General features: G+C 49.8%; 8 protein-coding genes across 8 annotated transcripts; 6 read left to right on the top strand and 2 right to left on the bottom strand.

The window, feature by feature from the left end:
• Positions 1-1168: 1168 nt before the first annotated feature.
• On the top strand, positions 1169-3378 carry FIBRA_05475 (uncharacterized protein; the record flags this gene model as incomplete). The annotated part of the gene is made up of 6 exons (XM_012327239.1): positions 1169-1978; positions 2036-2164; positions 2234-2329; positions 2383-2469; positions 2522-2692; positions 2746-3378. The coding sequence occupies 6 exons, from the start codon at positions 1169-1171 to the stop codon at positions 3376-3378; spliced, it is 1926 nt and encodes a 641-aa protein (XP_012182629.1).
• Positions 3379-4291: 913 nt separating this feature from the next.
• FIBRA_05474 (uncharacterized protein) lies at positions 4292-7934 on the bottom strand (the record flags this gene model as incomplete). The annotated part of the gene is made up of 21 exons (XM_012327238.1): positions 4292-4735; positions 4794-4935; positions 4987-5056; positions 5106-5209; positions 5265-5493; positions 5541-5652; positions 5712-5761; positions 5815-5834; positions 5883-6016; positions 6074-6090; positions 6145-6174; positions 6228-6339; positions 6410-6506; positions 6561-6569; positions 6621-6797; positions 6871-6959; positions 7011-7090; positions 7139-7441; positions 7524-7591; positions 7654-7836; positions 7888-7934. 21 exons carry the CDS (start codon positions 7932-7934, stop codon positions 4292-4294), a joined length of 2517 nt encoding a protein of 838 aa, XP_012182628.1.
• A 1732-nt stretch (positions 7935-9666) lies between these two features.
• Positions 9667-13199, top strand: FIBRA_05473 (uncharacterized protein; the record flags this gene model as incomplete). The annotated part of the gene is made up of 16 exons (XM_012327237.1): positions 9667-9699; positions 9757-9924; positions 9985-10063; positions 10119-10202; positions 10252-10505; positions 10557-10970; positions 11023-11286; positions 11343-12032; positions 12087-12202; positions 12270-12284; positions 12335-12401; positions 12453-12494; positions 12548-12625; positions 12683-12779; positions 12838-12875; positions 12936-13199. The coding sequence occupies 16 exons, from the start codon at positions 9667-9669 to the stop codon at positions 13197-13199; spliced, it is 2703 nt and encodes a 900-aa protein (XP_012182627.1).
• A 323-nt stretch (positions 13200-13522) lies between these two features.
• FIBRA_05472 (uncharacterized protein) lies at positions 13523-14809 on the top strand (the record flags this gene model as incomplete). The annotated part of the gene is made up of 7 exons (XM_012327236.1): positions 13523-13593; positions 13652-13703; positions 13762-13862; positions 13925-14388; positions 14446-14473; positions 14526-14724; positions 14783-14809. 7 exons carry the CDS (start codon positions 13523-13525, stop codon positions 14807-14809), a joined length of 942 nt encoding a protein of 313 aa, XP_012182626.1.
• Positions 14810-16241: 1432 nt separating this feature from the next.
• On the top strand, positions 16242-17744 carry FIBRA_05471 (uncharacterized protein; the record flags this gene model as incomplete). Its single annotated transcript, XM_012327235.1, has 4 exons — positions 16242-16404; positions 16463-17056; positions 17108-17290; positions 17344-17744. The coding sequence occupies 4 exons, from the start codon at positions 16242-16244 to the stop codon at positions 17742-17744; spliced, it is 1341 nt and encodes a 446-aa protein (XP_012182625.1).
• Positions 17745-19932: 2188 nt separating this feature from the next.
• On the top strand, positions 19933-22700 carry FIBRA_05470 (uncharacterized protein; the record flags this gene model as incomplete). Its single annotated transcript, XM_012327234.1, has 6 exons — positions 19933-19960; positions 20881-21027; positions 21072-21218; positions 21281-21558; positions 21617-22318; positions 22377-22700. 6 exons carry the CDS (start codon positions 19933-19935, stop codon positions 22698-22700), a joined length of 1626 nt encoding a protein of 541 aa, XP_012182624.1.
• A 122-nt stretch (positions 22701-22822) lies between these two features.
• On the bottom strand, positions 22823-24551 carry FIBRA_05469 (uncharacterized protein; the record flags this gene model as incomplete). The annotated part of the gene is made up of 3 exons (XM_012327233.1): positions 22823-23026; positions 23080-24275; positions 24353-24551. 3 exons carry the CDS (start codon positions 24549-24551, stop codon positions 22823-22825), a joined length of 1599 nt encoding a protein of 532 aa, XP_012182623.1.
• Positions 24552-25136: 585 nt separating this feature from the next.
• FIBRA_05468 (uncharacterized protein) lies at positions 25137-26382 on the top strand (the record flags this gene model as incomplete). The annotated part of the gene is made up of 3 exons (XM_012327232.1): positions 25137-25455; positions 25509-25764; positions 25815-26382. 3 exons carry the CDS (start codon positions 25137-25139, stop codon positions 26380-26382), a joined length of 1143 nt encoding a protein of 380 aa, XP_012182622.1.
• Between the last annotated feature and the right edge of the window lie 272 nt (positions 26383-26654).

Raw genomic sequence — 26654 nt, 5'->3', positions numbered from 1 at the left:
GATGAGCATACCATTTTGATCCTCCGTTTCCCGATCTCCCATTTCCAATACGCCTTATACCTGCAGTATACTCCCTCATAGGATGTCACCAATCCGAACGGCGATATTATTGACCTTGACGTCCCCCCTTCGCTCAACTGATGAGTGTTACGAGCGGGATATATTGTCGACGTGATGCACGGCATCGAGCATAAGACTTGGCTTTGTAGAGCTGTTGTGGATAACGTCATATAAATTGCAACTTGGGGGGCCGATGACGACTGCCGTTATAGAAGTGCTTGAGGTAACATGCCAGCATCAGCGATCAATTCACCACGATTGAGATGATAGACATATCATGTGACCTTGGTTCAGTGCTACAGCTTTGGCAATTTTCAAGTTGTTGCTGGTGCAGTCTCCGAGTCTCATATTGAATATTTGGCGTCTGAAATTTGAAGAGATGCAGAGATAGTTAATCGACGTCTCTACTAATAAAAGTCTTGAGTGGTAACTCTAGTATCTCTACACTCCCTCGCTTTAGCATCGATCTCATACCAACCCTGATCTTGAACACAGCAAAGCCTGCCACTTCTGCTACCAGAGGATATGCACAAGATACGGCCTATAGCTACAAGAATATGGTGCCAATATGCTTATGCACATGGTCTGCACATGGTTCGCTGTCCCAGCGTGCGTATTCCTACAAACTTGCGTTGGATCTCGGTGCCCGACGTCGGAGTTAGGCCTGGCTTCAACTTGCATAAGAAAAAATGGAGCTATGTCTGAGGTGTCGTCCGCGCCTCGGCGGTCGTTCGCAGAATTAATAACATAAGATCAAGATTGACAAAGTAGTTCAAGCACAATACTTCTCCCATTCTCATTTCTCGTTCATGATTTTTGGAACAGAGGTATCTTTGGCTATGCCAGCTTGAATGCCTAGCAATCCCGAGTTGGTAGTGTCATAAACCATTGATTCTCCTGGTCCAAGATGAACAACGAGGGTTACCAAAAACAGGCTACGGGTGCTTAATAATTTTCCCACACACTGCCGATCGAATTGTGACCCAGGGCGAAACTGCGACGGCGGAAGTGCCATACTGCACACTGACATCTGCAAATTGTTCTCGCCCGCTACGTCTTCTTCGCTCCGTCCTGGGTCCCATCTCAGCCTGGACCGTTTCTGGCAGCAATGGAGCCGGAAATAATCGATCTCACGTTGCCCAGCCCCCTTCCAGTAGTCGTCGACCTTGCAACAGAAGACGATGTTGTTGGCGTAACCGCGATGAGGTCGGACAGCAAAGTGGAAGGTAAGAAAAAGCCGCGACGCGCGAAACGGAAGCGAGGTGCGCCGGAAGACGGAGAGATTGTGGAGAGCTCTGTGCAGGTTTCGCGGGAGCCGTCGCGCGAGAGAACGTCTAGCACGAGCCAGCCCGGAGAAGATCAGCGTGCGCCGAAGACTAACGAGAGACCTCAATCAGAGAAGGGCAAAGATAAGCGGAAAGAGGGGGTGCAGAACAGCAAGTCGTTATTGGATAGACTTTCGAGTCCTCGTGCGAAGAGCAAGAATGAAACCCAATGGGACGAAGATGGACAGAGGGAGAAGGATAGTACACGAAGACGGCGGAAATCTAGGTCGCCAGACACGAGACGAGAGCGCGAGCGAGATGGTCGGCGACGAGAGCGCTCTCCCGCGCCGCGGCGGCGCAACATGGCTCCTCCCAGTTCAAAACGCGAGAACGAAAACGCGCCTATCTTCTATATCGACGTGCAGAAGACCGAGATGTCAGGATCCTTAACAAAGACGACTACGAGCATCGCGTATTCCGAGAAAGAAAATGAGAGGACACAAGTGGATCCACCTGTATTAATTCTCCCCTCACATGTCTCCGTATTCAGTGGAAACGGTGTAGATCCAGTCCAGATTTTGTCTCCACCCCACGAGGAGGGAGATGAGGAGGACAACTACATTGAGTACCTGGATTACGATGATGATCGTCGAGTACGCTAATTAGATGGTTACAATACGTTTAGAACCGAAGTTGATCGCTCTATTTAGGCACCAGGGATGATTCGGTATTTCGAAACAGTCCAAGAGGGCGATAAGCTATCAAAACCCAAAACGATTGTCTGTAAGAACTGCGGCGCGGAAGGAGACCACAAAACCTACGAATGTCCCGTACTGATTGTTAGTATGTCTTCGTTCAAGTTCGATGGTATGCGGCTCAAAAGAGATGTTTCTCATACTCGAACATAGTGCTTGACATGTGGTGCCCGCGATGAGCATTCGACCCGAAGTTGTCCCATAAGCAAAACGTGCTTCAATTGCGGTATGAAGGGGCATATTAACAAAGTAAGTCTCTGGTATTTCGCCATCTGAACGTGTGTTGACGTTAACGAGCATAGGATTGTCCGAACCGCCATTCGGGTAGGAATTCTGCGAACTACTTCAACGACTGTGATCGATGTGGCGCTCGGTCACATACATCTGATGTGGGTGTATGTATGACTTGTACGCGTGCTTCCGCCTCACTTTGATTTCAAGGAATGTCCCACTCTTTGGCGGCTGTACGAGTATGTCGATGATACCGAGCGCCAGAACATACTGCAAACTCGGGAGGCGAAGCAGACACTAGCTTTGGGTAAAGGTGGCGAAGGCTATATTGCGTCCGATGAGTGGTGCTATAATTGTGGCGGGTGTGGTCATCTCGGCGATGTAGGTGTGATCTCTCTTTGTTCTTGCGTTTTCTCAAACCATATTGTATCTAGGACTGCAAAGACATCTCGCCTGTACCTGATCTACCGCCGGAGCCGTCCGCCTTCAGTGCCTATAATGTCCTCGCTGGTCCATTCGCCGATCTCTCCACACTTTCCTCATCGCGGTCAAGCAACAAACGCCCACCACGAGACTGGGAGGTAGCCAGCGCGTTTGCCGACGGATGGGGCTCGAATATGCCTATGGAGGTCGGAAAGCAGGGGCGTCGCAAGCAGCGTGCGAAGCTAGAGAAGCGTGCGCGCGAAATTGAGGATGCGGAGGACGATCCGGACGACTGGTTCGGAGGACGGACATCCGGTCGAGGAAAGAAACGAGACAGCGATTCGAGGGGCGGCGGGAGCAAGAATCCATACAAAGGAAAGATCAGTTTTGGGGCGTCGGTCGTGCATCCTGGACGGCGAGACGATCGAGATGAGCGGCGACGGGGGGACGGACGTAAGCGGGTGTCTTACGACGACCTTCCTGGTCCCGCGCAGGAGACGGATTCTTTTCAGGTACGAGGAGCTGCTCGGCGGCAGAGTGAAGGAGATCGCGGCGATAGACATCGCGAGTCAAGACGAGATCGCGATTCTTCGTATCGGCGCGATGAGCGTGGTCCGCGGTACAAAGGAGGGTATGCACGGTGATGAATGTCATGTCATGTCAATTTACAGGCATGTATACTATGTATGATCCATCATGCACACTGGTGCTGCCTTGAGCCTATCTTACAAGTCAATCTCCTCACTTCTGGTTCAGTCCCTTATGACATGCATGTACAGAATCAACATATTCAACAACACATTTATATGCTGGACATACCAAGGACATGCTATTCATTTCACATCCACCAATTGCAATTCAAGCTAACTGATATACTACACCCAAAATACCACAATCCCAAGGTTCCCTAATCCATTTGCAACATCTCTTTGCTCATCAACTGAAAAGCAAAAACAATGCCACAAAAAGAAAAAGATCCCCCGACAACACAAGCCAGTACTGCAATAGCAAGGTCATCATGTCCCCGAGTTGCAAGCAGAGCCCGAGGAGCAAGGGCGACAAAAATTAGATAACCAATAATGGAGGCGGTGCCTCCATAATAGTGGTTAAACTATTAAGAACAGATACTACACTTGATCTAAGCCAAAAGGCCAGAGTGGTAAGGATCCAAAATGTCCGGGCGCTGCTTATGTACCCCGCACCGGCGCACGGACCAGCTCTTTATTTGGTGCGCGCACAGTACAAACCGGGAGGATCCGGCTCAGAGCCCACCGTGACGTAGTATACGATTATCATATTCACCCTTCAGGCCTGAAGGCCTCAGGTCTTCGAATTCGGGCAAAAGCTGCGGTGCCCAGTACTCCCCGCTGTAGACAGTACATCATATTGATTTATGCATTCCCTTTTGGTAAGTAATGGTGCGATTCGAGTCTATTTTACTGATACAAGTACTGTACAGACACGACGTTCCCGCGCATGGCGGCGCTATGTACAGTTTGAAATAACACCGCGACATTATCAGTGCAGTCCGAGGCTTAAGCACTCGCTGCAAGACATCTACCGAAGGCCATACGAAGTTGTGGAAGGTGCGACAAGACTGAAATCCTCTTTGCCATAACTCATTCCGCTACCGGGAGAGGAGTGCATGTCCGCAGAGCTGTCTAGCTGCGGAGCCATGTACTGGAAGCCCGGGTACGGCGGCGAAGTGATGAATCCGACCCCTGTGTCCAGACCAAGCATGCGTCCAAGGTTATCATAGCTTGGTCCAGAGTCCTTCGTCGCGTAGCTCGAAGACACTTCCACGGTGGTCATTTTCTTGACCTCCATATCGAGATCGTCGTCGGGAAATACTTCCCCCGCCGTCCGGTTTGACCTCAAAGTCGCGAACGTCATCAGGTTAGCCGTTCGTGTCGAGGCGTCGACTGCGGACAGTGAGTCACTACCAATAGATGTGGTCTTATCCAGTAGATCCCTTATGGTACTAGCTATTGGCCATATACTCTGAACAACAGAATCATCAGCAGATGACAATTCAACGCAATGATGCCGTAGGGCTGACCTCAATGCGTCGCAAGGCGGCCATGGTGTTTCGCAATCTCCCATTGGTTGACTCATCTTGTTGAAGGATGCTCACTTTGAGAACGTCAGCGAAGTTATTGTTTTGAGTGACAATTCTCTCACACGTAAGACTATCTACGATTCTGTGTTGAGAAGCAGTCAGAAAAAAAACGGTGACGTTAGACGATTCTTACCCTATAGACAGGATGTAGCCGGGCATGAACGCAGAGGTGAACCGAACAAATTGACTATGCATGACAGTGACTAGAGGAGATTCATGAGAGACGGGAAAAGCCAGATGTGCCTTCCTCACCTATTGATGCGAGTTGACCAGCAGCCTCTTGACAAACAGTCAGTGCTCGGGATTGCGCACTCTCTGGACCATCATGGAAATCGGTTGCCAGGGGTCCATGGATGCTACGGAGCGAAGTGAATGATCGAAGCAACACCTTAATTCACAAGTAACACTCACAAAGCCCGGTGGAGCAGGATCATAATCCACCAGTATTGAGCGTGGAGCTCAAGTACGCATGGTGACGGAGATGTGCCGATCCCAGACGAATCGAGAAGTAAAAATGCCGGGAGAGATTGGCGCCACTGAGACAGTCGGAATTCCAAATGTCTGGCGCGGATTTCAAGGTCGGATTGTGCGACTTGAGTAAAAGGGTAGAGTTCATCCATGATTGACGCAAGGATAGACGCTATATATACATCAGCCAAGCCGACCGGACTGGTTATATTCACATACATAGGATGCGCGAACTATTGATGCATGACAGCACAGTCGCCTCACTAATCGACTCCGTGACCAGGTTCCGCTCGCGTTGCGTAGAGTAGAAAATAGGCTCTGCACTTTTCGTCTGTGGATCTTGTCAGCGATCCTCATACAAAACGAGAGGCCCCGCTTGACCTGGCTTACGTCTACAAGCGGGACATCGGAATCGATCGAGGCAGTTACTGAAGGACGGCCTGAGTACAATATCGTGTGAGCGAGATTCCACATCGTAAATATAGGTTTATACCCAAGAGTGCAGAGATGTATCTGGTTGAATGAAGGCCAAGTTAGATTAGGGACAGGGCTCAAACGTACAAAAACTTATACCTATCAGCAGTTAGGCACCCTGCCCAAAGCTGCTGGCGCATCTGCTGCTCGTCCTTGGGAACTACATCCACACCAGATAATGCCCAATCTTGTATAGCTCGGTGCATTCCTAGAGCTACGGCCTTGATGTCATTCAGCAATAATCCGACATATAGCTATCAACGCTTTGGGTAACCCACCATACGCACGGCTACGCCTAATGATACGATATTTATATTCTAAAACAGTTACCGAAAAAGCTGAGACGTACCTATGTATAGCCAGCTACTCTCTACGCTTCCTATCCACATGGATTAGACCGTCAACATCGCTCTTCAAATGCCATAAACTTACCGACACCGACATAGTAATAACCCAGCAATAGTGATGCTTGGCAAAGTAGCGGATGTGACTGTCTACTGACTGTGTCTGTAAGATCATTTAGCCACGGTAGACAGTCGTAAACCTAAAGCCTCACGCAATAGCCTAATAGCTTCAGAGGCGAAAGTCCCGCTGTCACCGTCGCACGTACGCACGTCAACGTGTCTTAATGAAATCGCAGAGACAACCAATAACAAAATTTCAAACGATATTCTTGCGAGTTCAGGTGATCGTGTTGAAAACTGTGCAGCACTAAAGGATCAATCAGGATCGGGGCGACTACGAGTTTCATGCGAGGCAACGAACTCGTTCAGTCTGTCGACATTCGTTTCAGCAAAACGCGCTGGATAAAGATATAACACTTACTTTTGATTATAAAAAGTGGCGAAGTACGTTCTATTAATAGCAGGGAACATGGGATGTACATACTCAAAGTATATCTGTATGAGGTCGTGGTGCTGTTGCTCTGTTGACGATAAAAGAGCGGGCAAGACAGCTACCTCCGAGATGGACTTGGAGTCCTCCGGAGACCACAAAGTATCGCTATCAATGAGGGTCAACGATTACGATCCAGTCCTGTGAGGATACAAAGTATCTTGTGCAGAATGTCGCTCACATGAGTGTTTCTTCGTCGCGTCGTCCCGTTAGAATCTTCCGACATTGATGCAGCAGTTGCAGCCCACTTATACTACTGGCCACCCGCAACTGTGTGGTGCAGACGTAAAGTTTGGCCCAAACCAGACGAAATGGTCCTACCTGCGCGTCACCGTCGACGTAGACATCGCCGGTCTTGGGAAGCGCCTTCATTTCCGAAGCTTCGGATTCTCCCGACTCATCTGGTCCGAGTCAGTAGATGGAGTTCGCGGCGAAATACGGACACGCACTATCGATTTTTTCTAGACCCTCAAGGCTGTCCCAGCTAATATTTTCAAAACTACTCGTGGAAGACAAAGCGGCCAGTGGCGATAGGGCCGCTAACGGGGTGATGGGCGAAGCTTTCGTCGGGAAGGTTATATTGCTGGACATGAGAGGGAACGACATCCGCCTGCTCAGATCTGGCATGTATGAGTCCAAAGGGTCTAGCTCAGAGCGTAGCTGAGTGAAACCAATCTCGGACGATCGAGGTAACAGCAATCGCTGTAAATTATCTTGCCAGATGCTGCTAGGGCTCACCAGAGCGAGGTTGCCTAGACAATCAGGGTCAGAACTCTCAATGTGGAAGGCAGTAGGCGAAGCATGAACGAGACCACGGGCATTACGGGTGCTCACTTTTCGATGATCCATCATCTAGGCCAGTCAAGATGGAAGACAAGAAGTCTTCTTTCGTAGAACCAAAACTTCATAGGAAAATCAGAAGATCTATGTGACGTTATATATGCAAGGAGATGGTAAAGCTTACGGATGCGTGACACGGCCCTTTGAACCGAAGGGCCCCACGTCTACCCTTTGAATAATTTGATTGGCTAGATGGTCTTGAGATAGATCCTGGAGGAGCCCCCGTGCCCGTGGGTCTTCCGAACCTATGATAGAGCCCAAAAGTGCCTCCACCTGATGCAAGCGCCGTTCGATGGTTAGGATATACCTAATATTCGAACATCAGGAGCAAATGTTGTCTGAGCCGGAAGCTACATACCCCTTAGGCGGGCCGCGCTTGTGAGTGGGTCCTAAACTAGCCGTCATGACTATCCCCATGAAACAATGCCTTCAACACTTACCAGCAAACGTACAAGCTATGCGCGCCCAAAACTTAGTCGTGCTGTACGGAAGACTATAAGTGCACTCACAAAGACCCAACACAGCACAACTACGACAAGGTTCCTTGACTGAGCTGGACTTGTCGCGCTCACATTTACTCTTCGTTCGACGGCATTGATCACAAGCTGGAAGAGAGAATGCACGAATTCTCATAAGTGCGGCGACAGACGCATTTTAGAGAATAAGCTCACCTCGCGTACTGCGCCTTCGTGAGTTTGCGTGACTTTCAGTAGGGGAGGCAAACCTCTCCTCATCTGACTGTTCAGAATATGCTGCGTTGAGGGACATGAAGGGTGATGCTCAGAAAGCTATTCAAAACAGAAGCTAAAGGGAGTTATATGGAGCTGGTAGACCGACTTGCTGGTCTCTTCGCGAACTTCACCAAGTCTCTGGACGGTAGTCGGTATTTATGGGAGCATGTTCCATCGCAGAAGCAACTTGCCGCTGACATTGGGCCACTTGGGAGCCGCAAGAGGCTCCGACACGGTATTCGGCGGCGGATACGGCGTATGACCGGACAGACCGAAATTCAAAACGAATAGGTACCTGACTGGACTGCAGATTTCTTGAACGCGCACTGACATTCTTGACGTCATCACTCATTTCTGATCATTGATAAGAGCTTCGTATCAAGATCCAATTCTGGACCTACGCCTCAGAACATCCAGTCGCTCGTAGATTCGGCGCGAATGGAATCCAACAGACTTACGTGCATACCGGTACTGCCCCCGGGTGAGATGGTCTCTCTCACGGCCGCGGTCACCTGTGTCCAGCTTCGTTCCTGACATCAGGCGACGCCACACCGGACGCGTCGGTGCACGCGTTATTCTCTTGACAATACCTTGTTTACACTAGAAAGGAAGTCTGTATATCTCATCTTCGACAGCCTTAGACTTGACACGCCCAAAATATTAGTAATTGTGAGAAGGGGGTTTCGGCAACGTACAAGCTATTCCAGTTCAAAATGCGCGGCGCGGCGTCGAACCAAATCTCGTCTGCCCAGGCAGAACTACATCATTTGCTCACATTCAGAATAGCAGTAGTTCAGCGATGAGACAGGAGGCTTTGTCAAAGTCCGCAAGAGTGTACATCCAGCTCCATAGAAAGTCGACGGAGTTCACAATTCGGTCACAGAAACAGCCGTTGTCCTAGCCAATCTTAGCCCCTGAGGGAAAATGACTTACTTTTTTAACGCACAAGAGACTGTTGTTTGATGGAGGGCTCCCGGCGAATGTTCGAAAGCTAGCGGCGCACTAAGTGGATTACATTGCACAACTGCGAATTCAGGCTAGCTATAGACCGGTGCCCTCGGGTCTAGCAATGTTCACTCTAAATCCTTAGTGCCGAGCTCTTGCCATCAACCCCAGTGAAAGCATTTGAAACCAGGAGACCCTATTCTCTGCATTACCGACAGTTGCATTGTGGGAGACCACAAAAACCAAGCCAAAGGAGAAAATGAGGTACTATCAGAGCGACTCGAGAGGAAAACGATAACGACCGCGGAAAATACCGAGTCTGCGAAGTTGTCAAGCGGATATTTCCTTTTCTGGTAATTGCCACAGCTGGGTTTCAAGCGCGTCCTTCACTCATTCATGCGCGACTCTGCTGCTTGTTCACATTTCGGGTTACGTACCATTCGCCTCGTAGCATCATCACCATGGAGAAGGAAGTGAGACAACTTGTCGAAATGGTATACTATCTTTCGCGTTTGCGAGTAATGTGTCTCATTATTCTGTCAATCCACTAGGGCGCGACGATTGCACAGGCGCGAGCTGCCCTCCAGAAGCATAAAGATGTGATGCAAGCAGCGGAACGTATCTTTGATGGGAGCTTTGACCACCTACTAGACGCAGATGGCGACGTGGAAATGGGCATCAGTGAGCCCACTGAGACACAGTCCAAACCTCGTATGATTGTACGTATTTCCGACCTCAGGCTGAATTTAACTTAACTTTAGGCTGACGGGCGGGTCTAGACGCCACATGAGGGTGATAACGACGAAGGGGACGAGGACGACGAGGCGCTAGAAGGTGATGAGGATGACGAGGACGACGGTAAGTGGTCGCACCCATAAACTGACTATCTGGCTGAGTACCCATTGTGACACAGTGGAGGATTTTGGTGATTACGACTCGGACGATGGAGGAGCAATAGAGGCGGGTGCGAATTCTGCCAATGCAGACCCGTATGCAGGTCTCATCTAGCCTCTATGCCCTTTTGGTTGTAACTGACTGCCGTCTAGGCATATTCTTTTCGAAGGACCGGCGCGAGGAAGTAATTGAAGTCGAGGAAGAACCGGAGGTTGCTTATGTGCCGGAGGTGAAGGAGGAGGTAATGCTCATGACTCAGGGACAGTGGATGAAAGGCTGTCCGGAGGGTGGCGAACAGAGTTTTTTGTTTGGTTTGTATAGAGAGCTCAGCGAAGGGGAGTGCCGCTGTCCACACGGTTGTCGTGCGTCAATTCCCAGGAAGAAGCAAGACTTCTTCTCTCTATTTGTAGGTGATCTTTTCCCTCTGAATGCATTCTGATCGAACTGTGTCGCCCAGGCCGAGTTTTCTACCTATGTCAAACATCTTCAGACAACGGTTCTGAGGTCATGTACGAAGTGTAGAAAGTCGTTTTGTTTTGCCTGCGGGGAGCCGATTGCCGCCGATCTTCCAGAACGCTCTCTACTTCCGGAGGAAGACATTATGCTCTTCCATTGCTCCAACCTACAAGGTGTCATTCTTGGTGTTGGACTTGCAATGTTGGAGAAATTGTACATTGAGCAGGCGCAGGACATTTCGAATGGCCAAGAAAACAGAACCAGCGGTGGAAAGCGAAGAAAAGTCGAACCCGCCGTTGTGCCGATCCAGCACGATCTTGACGACGATGAAGATGAGGATAATTATTATCCTCCAGTTGTTCAAGGGAAAAAAGCGAAGCTGGGCGTAGGGTACGCCGGAGACGTGCGAGAGGATGTAAGTTGAGCCATAATTCTACGCTAGGACTGCTCTGAGTTTTTCCACTCAGACATCTGGACAAGTAGAGGCTCTCGCGGCACAACGAGCCAAGGACGAGAAGCTTGCTCAGCTCCTTTCGTGTATCCGCGTTTTCCTTCCTTCGCTGCATCGAACTGGTGGTGGCCGGACCAGCGATTATCTTGTACATCCTACCGCCCTCGCACATCTCCGACGACGTTTTAATTTCGTGAGCAGTCAGCTGCTGCGGAACGACTCACTCGTGGACATGTCTGACCGATCCGTGTTGTATATCGAACTGTTTGAATGGTTAGAAGTGCGTCTTTCCATTCGATACGCTCTTTGTGGCTCATCTTATGAGAGTTTGAATAGACAATTTCATGTCACGAAGCGCTTGCTAGCATGATGGCGATGCCTATCATGGTGGTCACTTCTGTTAAATCCGTCGCGCCGAAGAAGACTGCCGCGAAAGGGAGCAATAAAATTCGCGAGCGTACTATTATCTATGAGGGGAGCTCGGGTCCCCGTGAGCTTCTGGAAGCTATTGTTATTCAAGCGCAGGCGGCAATGAAGGGATTGGAAGGATCTAAGCCTATAGAGACTTGCATTGAGATGACGGAAGAGGAGAAACGGATGACAGTTGATGAGAAGGGCAAGGCTCGTGACTCCGGACGTCAGCTTTCAGAGGAGAACAAGAAGCTGCTGACTTTTTGCCAGCGTATCCTCGGCACCGCAAAGGCGATTGATCGATCGCTGAGCGAGACGAAGGGTGATATGTTTGTGACGAGGCTACATGCATCCCTGCCCAAGATATCGACGACCGGCGGCACAAACACGCCGCAGGTTCAAGCTGGAGATACGGAAGAGAGCACGATGAAGGCGTATGTTGATTGGGCCAATCGAGTAAGGTTCGAGTATTGTGACTTGTCGATACCACAATCGGATACCCCAGCACAAGGCAACGAGGATTCAAGTCCGCACTACAAGTTTTATTTTAATAACGAGGCTCGTATGCTAGCAAATGCTGATATACCAAAGCGGTCCTTGGCTATCGCGAAAGAGGTAAGTCCTTACATGCCATGTCTCTGTGCGTGCTTACCAGTGGACTCCTCGCAGCTCGCGGTACTCACAACCAATCTACCCGTTGCATGGAATTCGTCAATTTTTCTCCGGGTGGACGAAACCCGTGTCGACATTATCAAAGTACTGATCACAGGACCTGAAGGTACGCCGTAAGTATCGTTTGGCCTTTCACCGTCTCCTCCGTTGACCTATGATTGTGCGTCGCTCTTCGTCCAGATATTATAATGGATGGTACGTTGGCCTTTTCAGTCTGGATACCCGATTCTTGATGAATTTTATAGCTATCTCTTCGATGTATTCCTCGGGCCCAACTACAATCAATCTCCACCGAGTGTCAAATATATGACGGTAAGGCAAGGCGACATCGGCATTATCATCCCAAGTAACGCCTAATTTCAGACGAATGGGGGCAAGTTTCGTTTCAATCCTAACTTGTATGCGGTTGGTTTTCAAGGATTTCCTCTCGATTGATAGTGTACTGATCTATCGATCAGGATGGAAAAGTTTGCTTGTCTCTTCTCGGAACATGGTCGGGCCCAGGCTGGGTAGCGGGCAGGTCGACACTCCTTCAGGTATCCAATTGCTCTCAACTGTCTCGCATATGAATTGATGTAGTAACCGTTGCATAGGTTCTCATATCCATTCAATCTATGATTTTGTGTGAAGAACCGTATTTGAATGAGCCAGGTTGGGCACAAAGTGCTGGAACTCCTCAATCGCGCGCATGTGCGTCGGCTAGCTTTAGATTTTTTTTGATTCACCAATTGAAAATTTACCCGTTCAGATTCAGCGAACGTGAGGCGGATGGTCGTCCGGACTGCCGTGCGTGTTACGCTTGTCGCGTGTTGCAATTCGCCGTTAATGCTCCGCTATGCCTCACAGATGTTGGGCAATTTGAAGAACCCGCCGGAACCGTTCGAAGATGTGATTCGGACTCACTTTCGCCTGAAGACACGCTCTATCATCGCACAACTCAATGAATGGCTTGCCCAAGATGACGAGAAACCTATCACTGACGGTGGTTATGGTGGTCCTCGAACACCTGCCAGTGGAAGTTCTAACGGTTTTCAGGCCGACATTGAGGAGTTAAAGGGCTTATTAGCACAGTTACAGACTACTAGTGGCGGTAGCGCAGTAGCTACATGAAGCACCTGCATAGTAGTGTCTCATCCCCCTCCCTTGACAGTGTAGTCATTTTCTTTTCGTGGCATAACTCAGATATCATTCGGCAATAAGTAGTAGTCCAATGTATAATGTGGCTCAGGCGAAATCATTCCGACCCTTGAGTCTTATGCATGAGTGACAATAACATGTGATTTCCCACGTCGGGAACAGTGCGCGCTGTAGAAGTAGACATACACCTGAAATGCACGCCGTCAGTACTTCAAGCCATCAAGCCATCACCCCAATCATTTGTGATTTACCACCATCTGCGTGCTTTGGTGCTTGTATCAACCAATAAAACTGCGATGCTTAGCGATTCAACTATCCACGCCGTTGCAGGCGCCGCAGGTGGCATCCTAGCCATGTCGGCGACATAGTAGGATTTTGTACTGCTTAGGGTCGCGAATATCAAGCCTGATCTCTGGCCCACACAGCCCGCTCATATTCCTATCCACACGAGCTGCAGTGGAGACGAAGGAGCATAAGGTGAGTGCACGGTTCTACGCCTCGTATACTCGCGCGTGAACCGCAGGTGTACGAACAGTCGACATACGAAGCTATCTTGGATATTATCAGACGGGAAGGTTTTTTTGGGCTATACAGTGGCCTGAATTCTAGCTTACTTGGAATTGCTGTCACCAACGGGTATGTCACAATCTGTTGCTACACTCATCTTAGCCTAATTGTGAGGGCCGCTACGTGGTTAGGGTATACTACTACTTCTATGAACGATCACGAGGGGCGATAGTAGGCTCCATGAGGGGCGGAAAAGGAATGACCACGGTTGAATCTATGCTAGCTGGTTTGATTGCCGGGTCAGCGACCACAATTATCAGCAACCCCATCTGGGTGGTCCAGACGTCCCAGGCCGTTGGTTCGCTTCACAGGTCTCCAGCTGCTGATTCGAGCGGCTCTCGAGTGAAGCTGGGCATCATCGAGACCATTCAGCACATTCTCCGCAAAGATGGCATTGGAGCCTTCTGGCGTGGCATTGGACCCGCCTTGGTGCTTGTAATCAACCCTGTATTGCAATATACAGTCTTTGAGCAGCTGAAGAATATTTTGGTGAGGCGGCGAACCGCTCAATTACGAGCAGTAGGTCCGGCAGCGGCTGTCGTCGCGGTGCTCACAGACTGGGACTATTTCTTCCTCGGCGCTCTATCAAAGCTTGGTATGTTGCTATGGTCTGCGTTGCACAACAAGTTATGTGCTGATCATGCGTGTCTAGTTGCTACCTCGTCGACATATCCATACATGTAAGTGCAGTAAGTATTCGCCTGGTTCACGCTCAAAGTATTTTGGATTCAGCGTCATCAAGAGCAGGCTGCACGCAGGGCATGCAAATGCTCTCAAGTACAAATCCTCGCTAGATGGGCTACTTACCATAGTCAAAGAGGAGGGTGTTGAAGGTTTATACAGGGGCGTTGCAAGCAAATTGCTTCAGAGCGTCTTGACTGCTGCTTTTCTGTTCATGTGCCAAAGGCGCTTGTACGAAATCACAAAACAAGTGCGTTATCGGTCTCACCGGTTGATATCACAATGGCTTACACTCAATCGATGAACAGGCAGTCAAGCCTGTATTTTCTCGTTAGCGATTGTAAGTTTAAGCTTCCTTTTTAATTTAAAGACTATATCTTGACGAATCTTCAACACGGCTCCAGAAAACATATGTAGAGTCAGTGAGGATCCTACATGCAGAATAGCTGTGGTAAGATCCCGCAGTATTATATATTTGAGCCAAATCAATCAGTACCGTGACATTGGGCGATTTCAACTGACTGTCAACGGCCAGTGTACAATTGCCAGTGAGCTCCCATCCGGCTGTCTGATGGCTCGTGTTCATGCTCTACTTGCGAACAGGTCCTTGATGTGAACGATCTTACGGAAGAGCAGGGGCACTCAAACAGCCCCACAGCTGGGATAAGTCTAGGGGTACACGCGATTCAAATATCCGGCATTTTGTGCTAGCAAGGTGGATCACGACCATCTTGCGTGGCTCTGTTAACCTGTTGCTCCGCGCTCAGACCGAGAAGACGATGAATGATTTCATCATTGGCAGTTGCAAGGACACTGACCGAGCTGAGGTGATGCGAGATGTGTTGGTGATGCAGAGAGTTACGTTGAAGCCTGAGTCAAAAAGCGAAATCGTAAGTTGAACGTTGACTACTGGAGGCGAGTCAACGGAACTCTTCTCGCCATTGATTCCACGATCATCATCTTTGTGGGATGGGAGGGTTCAACCAGCGGCCTGCATTAACATGGGGAGGCTGTCTGCATGCGAAGCAGAACAACACTCCTTCGAGACAGCTGCCCTAAGTCCAGATGCCGTCTCATACATGCAAAAACAATCCTTCGAGCCGGGTTCGAACCAGCGACCGCAAGATGATTTATCCATTACAGTCTTGCGCTCTTCCAACTGAGCTATCGAAGGATACTGATGGAGACGGTCGGGATGTTCATCGGTGCGGCACGTCGTTGCCAGGCTGTCAAATTGCTCGGAATCCGTCAAGCGATCATACCAAAGCCCTTGATGCTGGATTCAACATATACATGCCCAGAAACTATGGTACAAGGAGGCACATCTTGGGCAGGACAATCCGGCTGTTTCGTCTGGGGCAGTCCTTACAGCGGGACAGACACGTCCTTGCTGATTGTAAGCACCATACATTCTCACTCGGCTCATCGCTCACAAAGTAACTAGTTTGACGATATTGTATCATAGCACCGTTCACTAACTGCACCGATATATTAGACTCAAGCACGGGATGGCAATGCAACCAAATTTACCATCGGCGACTCGCCAGACGTCTGAGTACGAGACCAGCTCGCCATCAGAAACATACCCGAAAATCGTCTTTTCGGGGGTCCCTTAGTCCGAACTCAGTCGATGATTCTGACAATAGTCGCTGCCAATCAGGCACCGTTGCTTGTGTTTCAGCTGCCCGCCGGCGCCACTATTTGTATTCTTGCCGTTGCATCTCCTCCTCTCCTGCGTTACGCCCTTCGAGGCTCACTTTGATCCCTATGGCCACTCTCCAATTCAATAGCTCTGCCGTCATTCTTGATGATACTAGTCCTTTGATATCGTACTCGTCGGGCTGGGTACTGGCAGGAAGCAGCGCAGAGTACAACCAAACTCGGCATGGGGCTTCGACTGCAGGTCAGACGGCCACGTTCACTTTCAACGGTAGGTCGACTACAAAATCTGTCACTGAGCTGAGCAGCGCCACTCATATAGTCTGTAGGTACTAGTATAGCGGTGTACGGATCGCTGGGATCGATCGACGTCTATGGACAACCACAAACACAGTATTCCATCGACGGAGAGGTGTCGGCAGTTTACGATGCGCCAATAATCACCCCTGGAACGTATACCGATCATACACTCTTTTACTGCTCGCCTCCCCTCACGGCAGGAGTGCACACGCTAGGGATCGAGAATCTGAACGGAACAGCTCCCAGCGAGTTTTGGCTAGATTATATTATTTATGTTCCCTCCGATCTGCAGGCGGTGTTGGCAACTTCTACATCCCAGACGTCAGCCGCTCCCACCACATCGTCCTCTTCAAATTCGGTCGCGACAACGACCACTCCAACGTCGACCCCTCCAGTGTTGACTCCTCCAACATCGACTCCTCCAACATCGACTCCTCCAACATCGACTCCTCCAACATCGAATTCTCCAACATCGACCGCTTCAACATCAACTACGTTAGCGTCATCCTCTTCTACTTCTCCAACATCGACTGTTCCAACAAGGGCCGCTACCACATTGACCAATCCGCCCTTGCCGACCGCTCCCGCTACCATCACTACATCTGTATCAAGCACCTCGAGTGGTATGCTTTTCAACACTATGGCTACGTCTACACTCACCCTTATGGTCCTAGGTACTGCTGGAAAGGTCGCCTCCGCGGCGTTATCGTCCAAGTCCACAAATGTTGGGGCAATTGCCGGAAGTGTGGTGGGTGGGGTTGTTGGCCTGGCTCTGATATTCGCCGCTTTGTTCTTCTTCTATCGGCGTAAGCGAAACACGGGAGTCTACTTCGGCGATGGTATCCTTGCTGCATCATGTAAAGAGCACTCTTGGGTTCATTTCCGATTCTTCACTGATATGCCTTGACAGCCGATGCCCGTCCTTTTGCTTCTTGGCCAAATGACAGTGTCATTACTGGGCAGAACTTCAGGCAGAGTACAGACATACAGTCTTCGCTGGGTAGCCCGTCTCAGCATATGGGAACGTATGTCCATAGTCCTACCCAACATTCAAGCACGACCAGCACTTTGCCTTACCCTGCTACACTGCCAGCGGGTATTGCAACCACCCATGAAGTACGCACCCTTCCTACCATCGCGGGCGGATCCGTTGACGTCTTCCCTCTTCCGGAAAAGGCTTCGCAACCAGTTCCTGATTCTGCCCACATATCCTCTGGATCTACCGTTTCTCTCCCGCGCCGCTTGCCTGATCCCGAGATTCGTTCCATGCTATCCACCGTCGGAGATACCCCTCCCGCATATACTCGCTGATTACGTCGAACATCAATCCAAGGTCAGCGTAATCGCAGATGACCGGATAGCTTTTCATCAGACTATTCAACTTAAATTCCCACAATCATTTAAGCCTTTATTCCTTCCTCCCTTACGGGTGATGTTTCACGACTCAACACAATACTGTGCGTTGCTGCGTTGCTGTACGTTCTCGTTATGACGACTTTACTTTTTCATGATGATTCTGTAACCCTGTATTCATGAAGCCTTGGACAGCCCTGGATGTCGTTTGCCTATTCTTATTACGCTGGTAGATTCATATTTAAGTTGTAACTTGATGCTAGCATGGCGTTCGGACAACGATTGCGAGTTTTAAACGTAGCAAAGCCCTGAGTGCGATCTGCTAGACAATCACATACGACTGAGCGTCCTGTCAGCTGAGACATGAGTCTACATGCATACTAGTTCAATGTAAAATTTGAGCGCAATTTCGACGCCAGAGGATACAAGTCGGGCAAGTATTTTGGACAGTGTTCGGGCTTACAATACTACATCATCGTCTGAAGTTGAGCTCTGATCCACTCATGCATACGTCATTGACTCCATCCACACCTGGCCGTGACGGTTTTCGGAATTGTGCGTCTCAGGGATTCGAGTATTCGAGCATGAGGTCACCGGTCATCTCAAGTACTGTCAAAAAGTCAGGGTGTCGTGGTTCTTATACATTCCGCCCGTTTATCACATTTAAACCAAAAAATCAGCAACTGGTAGTAGTTCATTTCCGCTGGTATTTTGAATTTAGCCGATCAAATTGCTGCGGAGTGAGTCGGACCATGCCGTTTGTACGTCCGAACCGTCACACTGGCAGTTGAGTCAGAGCTACGGTGATGAGCTTATCTCGCTCAGCCTTAGGTAAATACACTTTTCTCCCGCGATATAGAATTCCACTCAAGACATAATGGAGTTGTCACTCTCGTAGATCTATGCTCTGGAACGGGCGGCAGACATCAAAGATACTCACCTACCGTATCTAGTTGTGGGTGTGAACACGATGCACTGTACCAAGGGCTCGATCGATCCACACAAATATATTGTCGGAGATTTGGTTTGGCTCCAAGGCTTCTTTGCCGTACTTCTTCTTTCCTGAGGGTCTGTCTTTATGGTATTCAAGTTTTCTATTGTTGAATCTCGATCAGCAGGCGCGCCTACATATATCAGGCTGAACTCAGGGCTTAGATTCAGCCGTGGCCTTCTTCACTGACAAATGGGCATCTCTCTTCGGATTCTGTATGTCTTTGCCATATCTGACCTACTTATTTGATGCAGGGCCTGTTCATACGTTAATTGTGTTTTCTTGTCATATGTCGGTATCCTCGAGCACATTCGACTCACCTCAAAACAATCTTCACCCTTGTTCGTGTGAATTACGTCTGCCGGACGTTGCCATGCACTGATTTTGTGAATTTTAGGACCTCATAATACACTACGTCCGGTCGAATGAGCCGCGCTATACTCAGCAACTATCAGCTTAAACTAAGCAAGCCAAAGAATTATCGGCATGTTTAAGTATGCTAAGAGGACTGGCGGAGCATCTTCCATCATTGGTATTTACGAGCATTATACACCACTACTGTTGCACCACGCGCGAAGTGAACCCTCCCAATGGGGCATCCACCAACATGATGGCGAATGAGTGAACAGAATCGATCATAACGTCGCGTTTGTGCGGCCTAATGGTTGCAGTTGGCAGGACGTTACTGTATGCGCCAACAAGTAAGTGGTCAAACTGAACCCAGACATTCAACACTAATTCTGGCACTATGTTGGCTATAGTGTCAGTGTTTGGTCGCGCCTGAGGCCCGCCCCTCCAGGTGCTTCTAGTCGGCGTAGATTGATACTCCTGGTCCCATGAGAGCTAACGCCTTCGCCGACATGAATTTTTCTCCCTGGGTTGATGGAAAGCTCTATACATGTTTTTGTGTAGAACGCTACGCCATTCCGCTGGCCGCCGCGCAGATGAACGGTTTACGTCTTGGAAGCAGTTTACCCAAGACCTTGACAATTGATGAATTCTTTGAGCTGGTAAGACTGACTCTTGGACATATTTATAATGGCCCTCAAATTTTCCCGCCCTGACTTGAGTCCGCTAGTCGACTTGCCACTGCGAAAATTCTTTGTAGGGTAAATATTCATCGTCAATACAGTTCAGCGCCTAAACATCGCCCACATGTTCCCTCTCTTGTATACGATTATCGGTACGTTCATATTGGACCTTCACAATTTTCTTTATCTGTGCCTTGAGAGAGAATCTAACAGCATATCTTAACTCGCTTCCGCATACCAGAATTATCTTTTTCATCTTATTGTCTAACTTACGTCCATCGTGGATACGCCACTCCACTTATTCTTTAGAAGCCAGGGTCTGTGAGATTCTTCCAGCACATGGCAACTTGTGAGGTAATGTACTGGTACCATCCTTTGTCTCTTCTTTCACTGTTGCAGAAAACATTTTCCTTCCCGACACATCGCAGACGAGTCTCGACACCCACGACTCAATTGCGGCACTGAACTTCCAGAAGTATTCTGATGTTCCAATAGAAATCCAAGGCGAAGCCCCCAAACGTAGATGATCCTCTTAGTCTCAATTCGTAGCGTATAAGGTGCCAATTGGCCGGTGAAATGACATGGGGAGTTTGACCGAGTCAGATTCGCAGCCGCATGGTTTGACTCAAGCTTCTCGATGGGCAGAATTCTAGCCCTTTCTGCAATCTTTTTCTGATTGAAGACGTTTGCGCAGTGCGTCCGCGAGTTCGAGTCGCGTAACACCAGCCATCCCATATTGTGTAGTTTTCAGATCCTAGCTTGTGCTTCTCTAGAGCAGCTTCCATTGCTTTAGTCTTCGTGTTCTGCCCAGTGCACAATAAAGATGAGATTCTTTCCTTATCTCCTCGCCATCTGCAGTTTCTCTGTTAAATAATGGAACGGGTGGTTGCCGGAGAGAGACGCACCGTCGCGGAATAATTGTTGGTATAGACCATACATAGACGTTGCGACTCGTGATCGGTGGCGTCTCGCGTGCCGGCGAATGCATCCCACGGCTACATCTCGTTGTTACTTACTACTCATCACTTCACTTCCTCTTATCCCGCCGGGAGCTCACTTCTTGATCTGGCAGATCGTAATCATTTCTGGCTCGCTGTTCCGCTTGTGCGAGTCAAGAAATGTTTCCGTTCCTTCCGCGGAAAGTTGCCCAGTCCACCCGATCTACCACCACAGCCACCTCACAGGCCTCGAAGGCACCACGTACTGTGGTCCAAGCAAGGTGTGACACAGCATCAGATGTTATCCTGAACTCTTGGCCCGCAGACGAATCTGCAAAGGGCACACGAAGGCAGGCGGATGATGCCTTGCTTAGCCAGGACTACTCCATCTTAGTCTGTCTCTCACTGTCTGATTACGCTCTATGGTCTAACTCGGATTTGCGACGAACTCTCGTCTCTGGGAATGACGGATGTGTGTCGTCTGTTCATCTTTCGCAGTGATGTGGGCTAATGATCTATCCTGCTGGCGGCTAGTTCTTCCGATCAGTTACCTCTTTCATCATTCGCCATTTCTGTCAGCATTGGAGCACCTGCCTGCCGAAACCATCGTTGTGAAGTCTATACGCACCTATGCCGATGATTATCTAGACGTTCGCATGCGAGTCTCTGCACCTTCTTCTTCGACATGGCACCGACAAAATGCTGCCGAAGAATTGGGCGGATATGAAGTGAGAAGGAAGAGCTGGCAAGCGGCGTTGAAGCAGGCGCGCCATCTCAGTAAACTGGAGTGGGATAATAGGACAGTATATCTGGTATGGGCTTGAATCTGTTTAAACATCGACATCCTGATGACGACATCTTTTGACACAGGAGAATATACCGTTGAAATTTCGGACCGTCCCTGCTATATACACTCTCACAAACTTTTTGATCACAGGCGCATCGTCATCTACAAATCCCGCGGAAGTTGTGCAACATATATGGCTACCTCCTCATCACCAGGATCACTCTGGAGATCGACCAAAATGCAAAGGTTTCGCTCTTGTTACGTTTGCTCAACATGAATATGCAGAATGCCTACTCCAAGGGTGGCCTTGGGATCCCCGACGAAAGGACCTTGGAGGATTCGATTTGGTGCACGTTACAGAAGCGCAGGAAGCCATCAACTTTGGCTTCCGTACCCTGCCGCGCACACGATGGATCCAGCTGAACGAGGAATACCGCACTTATCGTCAGAAGCTCCTCGATGTGATTGCGCACGCGGACGAAGGTGCCGCGCAACAAAATTTTGGCGCATACCATAGTACAGGACGGCATGTGGTCATAGAGGATCATCCGTCCTTGGCAGCTGCACCCGTTGCCCTTGCCGTTGATCATTCGTTTTTGACCGCACCTATGGATTTGTCGGCACCGTTTCCCCGGGGATGCCTTGTCTTCGTGCGGAACGTACATCCTGAGTCAAACAAGACAACCTTGCGCGCGCTCTTCTCGCAAATGTTCTCAGCTTGGTCTCCAGATGAAAAGCTCTCAGGTGGCGTTGACTATGTAGATTTCAACAAGGGCATGGATTCGGTTGGTGTTACCATTGAATGCGTTACCACAAAAGCTAATGCATTCCTCTCGCAAATAGTGTTACCTACGCTTGACAAACCCGCGACACACTCAGATACTAGCAACATTCTTCGCTGAAAATATCCGAATACAAATGCAAGGTCTCGACACCAGTGGCGACGACTCGTCCACGTCTTCCCGAGCAAAGGCAATTACAGTAGAAGTCGTCGACGGCACCAGAGAAGAATTGTACTGGAACAAAGTACCTGAAAAGGTGCGTCGAGAGGCTGTCGAGAGAGCTGTCAAGTGTACGTCAGGGAATGCCATCAATGACGATAGCCATGATGCACCCCAAAACAGTCATGGCGCGCGCAAGCGGAAACGGAGAAAATTACAGAGCTGAGGTATATCCATAGCGAAATGCAACTATACCCTGTTATTGTATCTTACAGATTAGTGTCATCATACCTATATGTGCCAAGCTGTCGTAGTTATAATTATACATCTCATCATAAGTCCCAGACGTCATGTCCCAAAACCTTCTGCTTTGAGGCGTTCCCGAAGCCGCACGAGGGCCTTGCCGAGCTGATTCGCCCCCTGACCGAGAGGCCCGTCGCCCCAGAAGTTGTCATTGCGGTCGTTGAACACAAGGTCTGCGATGTCAGTGCTTAGCAACACAGCGCGTAATGTTGGATACTGGATCATTTTTTGATAAAGAATCTCATCCATCTTCGCTGACACTTGTCAGCGCAGGCCATATATGTTGACACACCAGTACTGACCTTGTCCAGAAGAACATTCTCCCAGTCAGGCCGCATGTCATGGTGCGATGCCACCGACACCGCGCGCGCCTCTTCTACACTCCCACTTGTGCGGATACGTTCTGCGATATCTGGTCGGTGGTCTATGAACTTCATTGCCTCCAGTAAATGGAACGCGGTAGGATACGACTTGGAATTATAGTGAACTCGATGTGGCGACCAGTGGATGAGCCCTGCCAGCTCGTTGCCAGGATCTACCTTCATCACCGGTCGCGCCGGGGCTGGCGTGGCCATGCGTCCTGGCGTGGGTGTATGTATCCTGGCAGGAGACGGGCCGCGCCAGGTGTCGGGCCCTGGCATCCCCGCTGGCATGGGTGTAGCTCCTTGAACAGGAATAGGGACCGCGCCCCCGTCAGCTGCGACCTGCATCATTTGTGAGGGTATGTTGTACATGAACGCTGGGTTGCCATCAGACATTTGCTGCATCGTAGGAACTGCGTACATAGCAGGCTGAGCCAGGATGGGCGGGGCACCCACGTCGTCATCGTCATCGATCTCGTCTCTCCGGCGACGGGACCCGAAGACGTTGAGGAGGCTACCCTTGCGGCGATGCCGCCGTGTACCTGTCCGCGGAGCAGTCCGGTAGTCCGCCCCAACGTTGATGTGCATCGGTTGCGAGCCAGGGATAATGATGTTGCGTTTGATTGTCGATTCGTCGACAGGCTTGCGGAGCTCTGCTAGAAGCGAGACGTACGGCGACATCTCGAATATATCTTTGGGAGGCTCAGGAAGCGGGTTGTTAAGTGGCGTCTCTGGCACACTGTACGGTCCATACTGGCCAGGTGCCAGCCGCGAATTTTGGGGCGGTGGAAAAGCAGAATCAGGGACCTGAGGTTCAGGGAACTGAACGGGTTCTGGCATGGCAGACTGCTGGGGCATCTGTGGAATCACTGGTGCGTTATTAGTTTGTTGGCCTGCAATATTTGGGATGACAGGTTGTGGCATGGTCATCGCAGGATCATCTTGGGCATAGATAGCTGGTGTCTGTGTCCGCGTTCTCACCCGCATCCTCCCAGAATTTGGCACGATATTTGGAACGACATTGGTCGCGTTCACGTTGGGTATAGTGGGGATAACCGGTCGCGAAGTGTTGTGTGGTGGCCGCGGGAAGTGCATGAGCGGTGGGGGTGTCTGCGCGAGCCGGTACTGCTCGGGACCTGCGTTCCTTGGCCATCCCGCAGTCAGGACACGCATGCAGCAGCGCTACGAGATACGGCCAGAGACATTGACGTACGAAAGGAAAGCGATTGCGGAAACTGCTGCATTTGAGGCTGGATATTTTGGTTATAATCATAATCGTAGACGTCGTCATCGCGTTTGGATTTGTACCAGGGCCTCTGGCGCCGAGATTTTGTGGGTGGTTGGAAGGCATTCGGATGGGGGTATATGGAATCTCCAGGGTAGCCGCCAGGACGAGATGTGTTGTTTCCCATGGAGGGGCAGTGGCGATTCCGAGTCTCCAACTAGTCGATTACCAGCAACGTTCAATCAGCGGCAGTTCGTATCGTGCCACGTGATTGACACCCTGGCGCGATCGAGCCCGCTGATGTCGATGAGCCTTCAGCCTTTCAGTGGCAGTTCAAGTTCCTCTCAGTGAGCCTCGCCGCAGATTTATAGCAGAAACAACGCTGGCATTCATACCTGAAAATCATAAGTCGCGCGTTCTCCGGCGCGTCGTTATCGCTCGTCTTGCAGCCTGCAGGTCGGGATCCGAGTCAGCGCTTCGTCACTTTCCACTGGTGCGCGTTGTCAGGGCTCTCTCGATAAGACAACCTACTGATGATTTGTTGACCAATGTCAGTGTTCATCATGAATATCATCAGCATCACAAAAATTCGCAGTCGGGCTTTGCAACCTTGCACAGGCTGTTGGGTGTGGCGTGGAACGATCAGTTCTGGCTCAATTAAATCTTATGAATAGTATGAGCGTTTCATTCAGATGCTGACCTGTATCTCCTAGGCTCCCATCCCTCTTCAGCAACGCTTTGCACTTTGCATCTTGCAACTTTTCCATCTAACATGGCGCATTCGATATTCATCACACATATCATCTTGTCAGCAATCTTAAGTGACTTTCCATACCTACTCTTGTTGGGCATAATTTTTTCTGTACTCTCGAATGTGTCCTCTGTCTCGGTGAATAGGACTATCGATGATAGGCTTGGTGACCCCATAACTGGTCTTATGCCTATATATAATGGCAGCTGGAATTTTGGCCCAGAGTGTCCTGTCTGTATCGTGCTGCCAAACATCAACAAGACGTTCGACCGGACATGGCATGACTGCACCGTTTATCCTACTGACACAGCCCCTCACACTGTATCGCTTACATTCAACGGTTAGTCTCTTGATTCGTATATGAGCCCAAAGTACTGAGCCATGTCCGATTAGGTACTGCTATCTGGGTCTACTGCGTGATCCCTAACTATGTGGAGTATGCAATTACTCTGACGAACGTCAGTATAAATCTGGATGGGGAGAACGTCGGTATATACACTCACATCCCGGAAGAGGATACAAGTGAGATGATATATAACGTTTCCGTGTATACCAATACGAACTTGGAGAACACGCTGCACACAATCGTTCTTGAACCACTTCGCCAAACTAATTCGTCTGTTTTTCTCTTTGACTGGGCACAGTATACGTGAGCGCCATGCCTTCGATCAGAGCCACGGTAATAATATCATGATACAGATTCGAGTCGGACGAATTGCCGTCGTCACAATCTTCCATCCCCCCCTCTACGGTTGTTACTACCTCCCCGGCTACTCCTGCACATACTGCACGCTTATCCTCCAATGCCCCGGGGGTCAACATAGCAGGCCTTGCTGCAGGTGTCACTGTCGGAGCGGTCGTTCTCCTTTTATCGATCGCCACATTCCTTTACTGGCGCCGCAGAAGCGACAGGAACAAAGCTACACAGATCAGTGTGGGTGAGTCTGTAACCCCGCTGCAATACAAGGCACGCGCAGCTCCCATGCGAAGCAAGGCCACACGTTCACATCCTCGAATGCAAGATCCCTCGTTCACCGACTTGCACGGGAGGCTACTCTCCGAGTCGCCACACACATCCGCCATTTTTCGTAGCGCAGGCTCGTCCGGAGCACCCAGGGTGACGAATCCACTAGTTGCTAATGAATACAGTTCTAACGAGGCGATGTTGGAAAGGCGGGTCGAGGATATACAATCAGAGCTCGACAGGCTGAGAGCAATTGTGTCACTAGTAGCCCCATCGGCGCCCCCTTCTTATCGAGATGAGTGACTTGCATGACTCAAATGCTCTTCTTCATCTCTGCGCAATGGGCTGCAAGTCACATGTAAATGGGTTGGAGGGTGTTAATGTCAAGTAGTGCTACATAAGGTATCTTTATTTATAAATATATATATATAGTAGCTACCGCTGGCCTATATCAGGGATGTAAACAGACATGCGATAGTCAAGGTTCACACCTGCATGAGACTGACCCTCTATCTCGACCCGTCTACTTGCCTTAGCCCTTGCCAAGTTGGATTATGGAGTCAGTGGGGGGGGGG

Source organism: Fibroporia radiculosa, assembly GCF_000313525.1.
Source record: "Fibroporia radiculosa TFFH 294 genomic supercontigs, scaffold4577, whole genome shotgun sequence".
Classification (NCBI taxonomy): Eukaryota; Fungi; Basidiomycota; class Agaricomycetes; order Polyporales; family Fibroporiaceae; genus Fibroporia; species Fibroporia radiculosa.
This window is presented reverse-complemented; position numbering and strand designations above follow the sequence as displayed.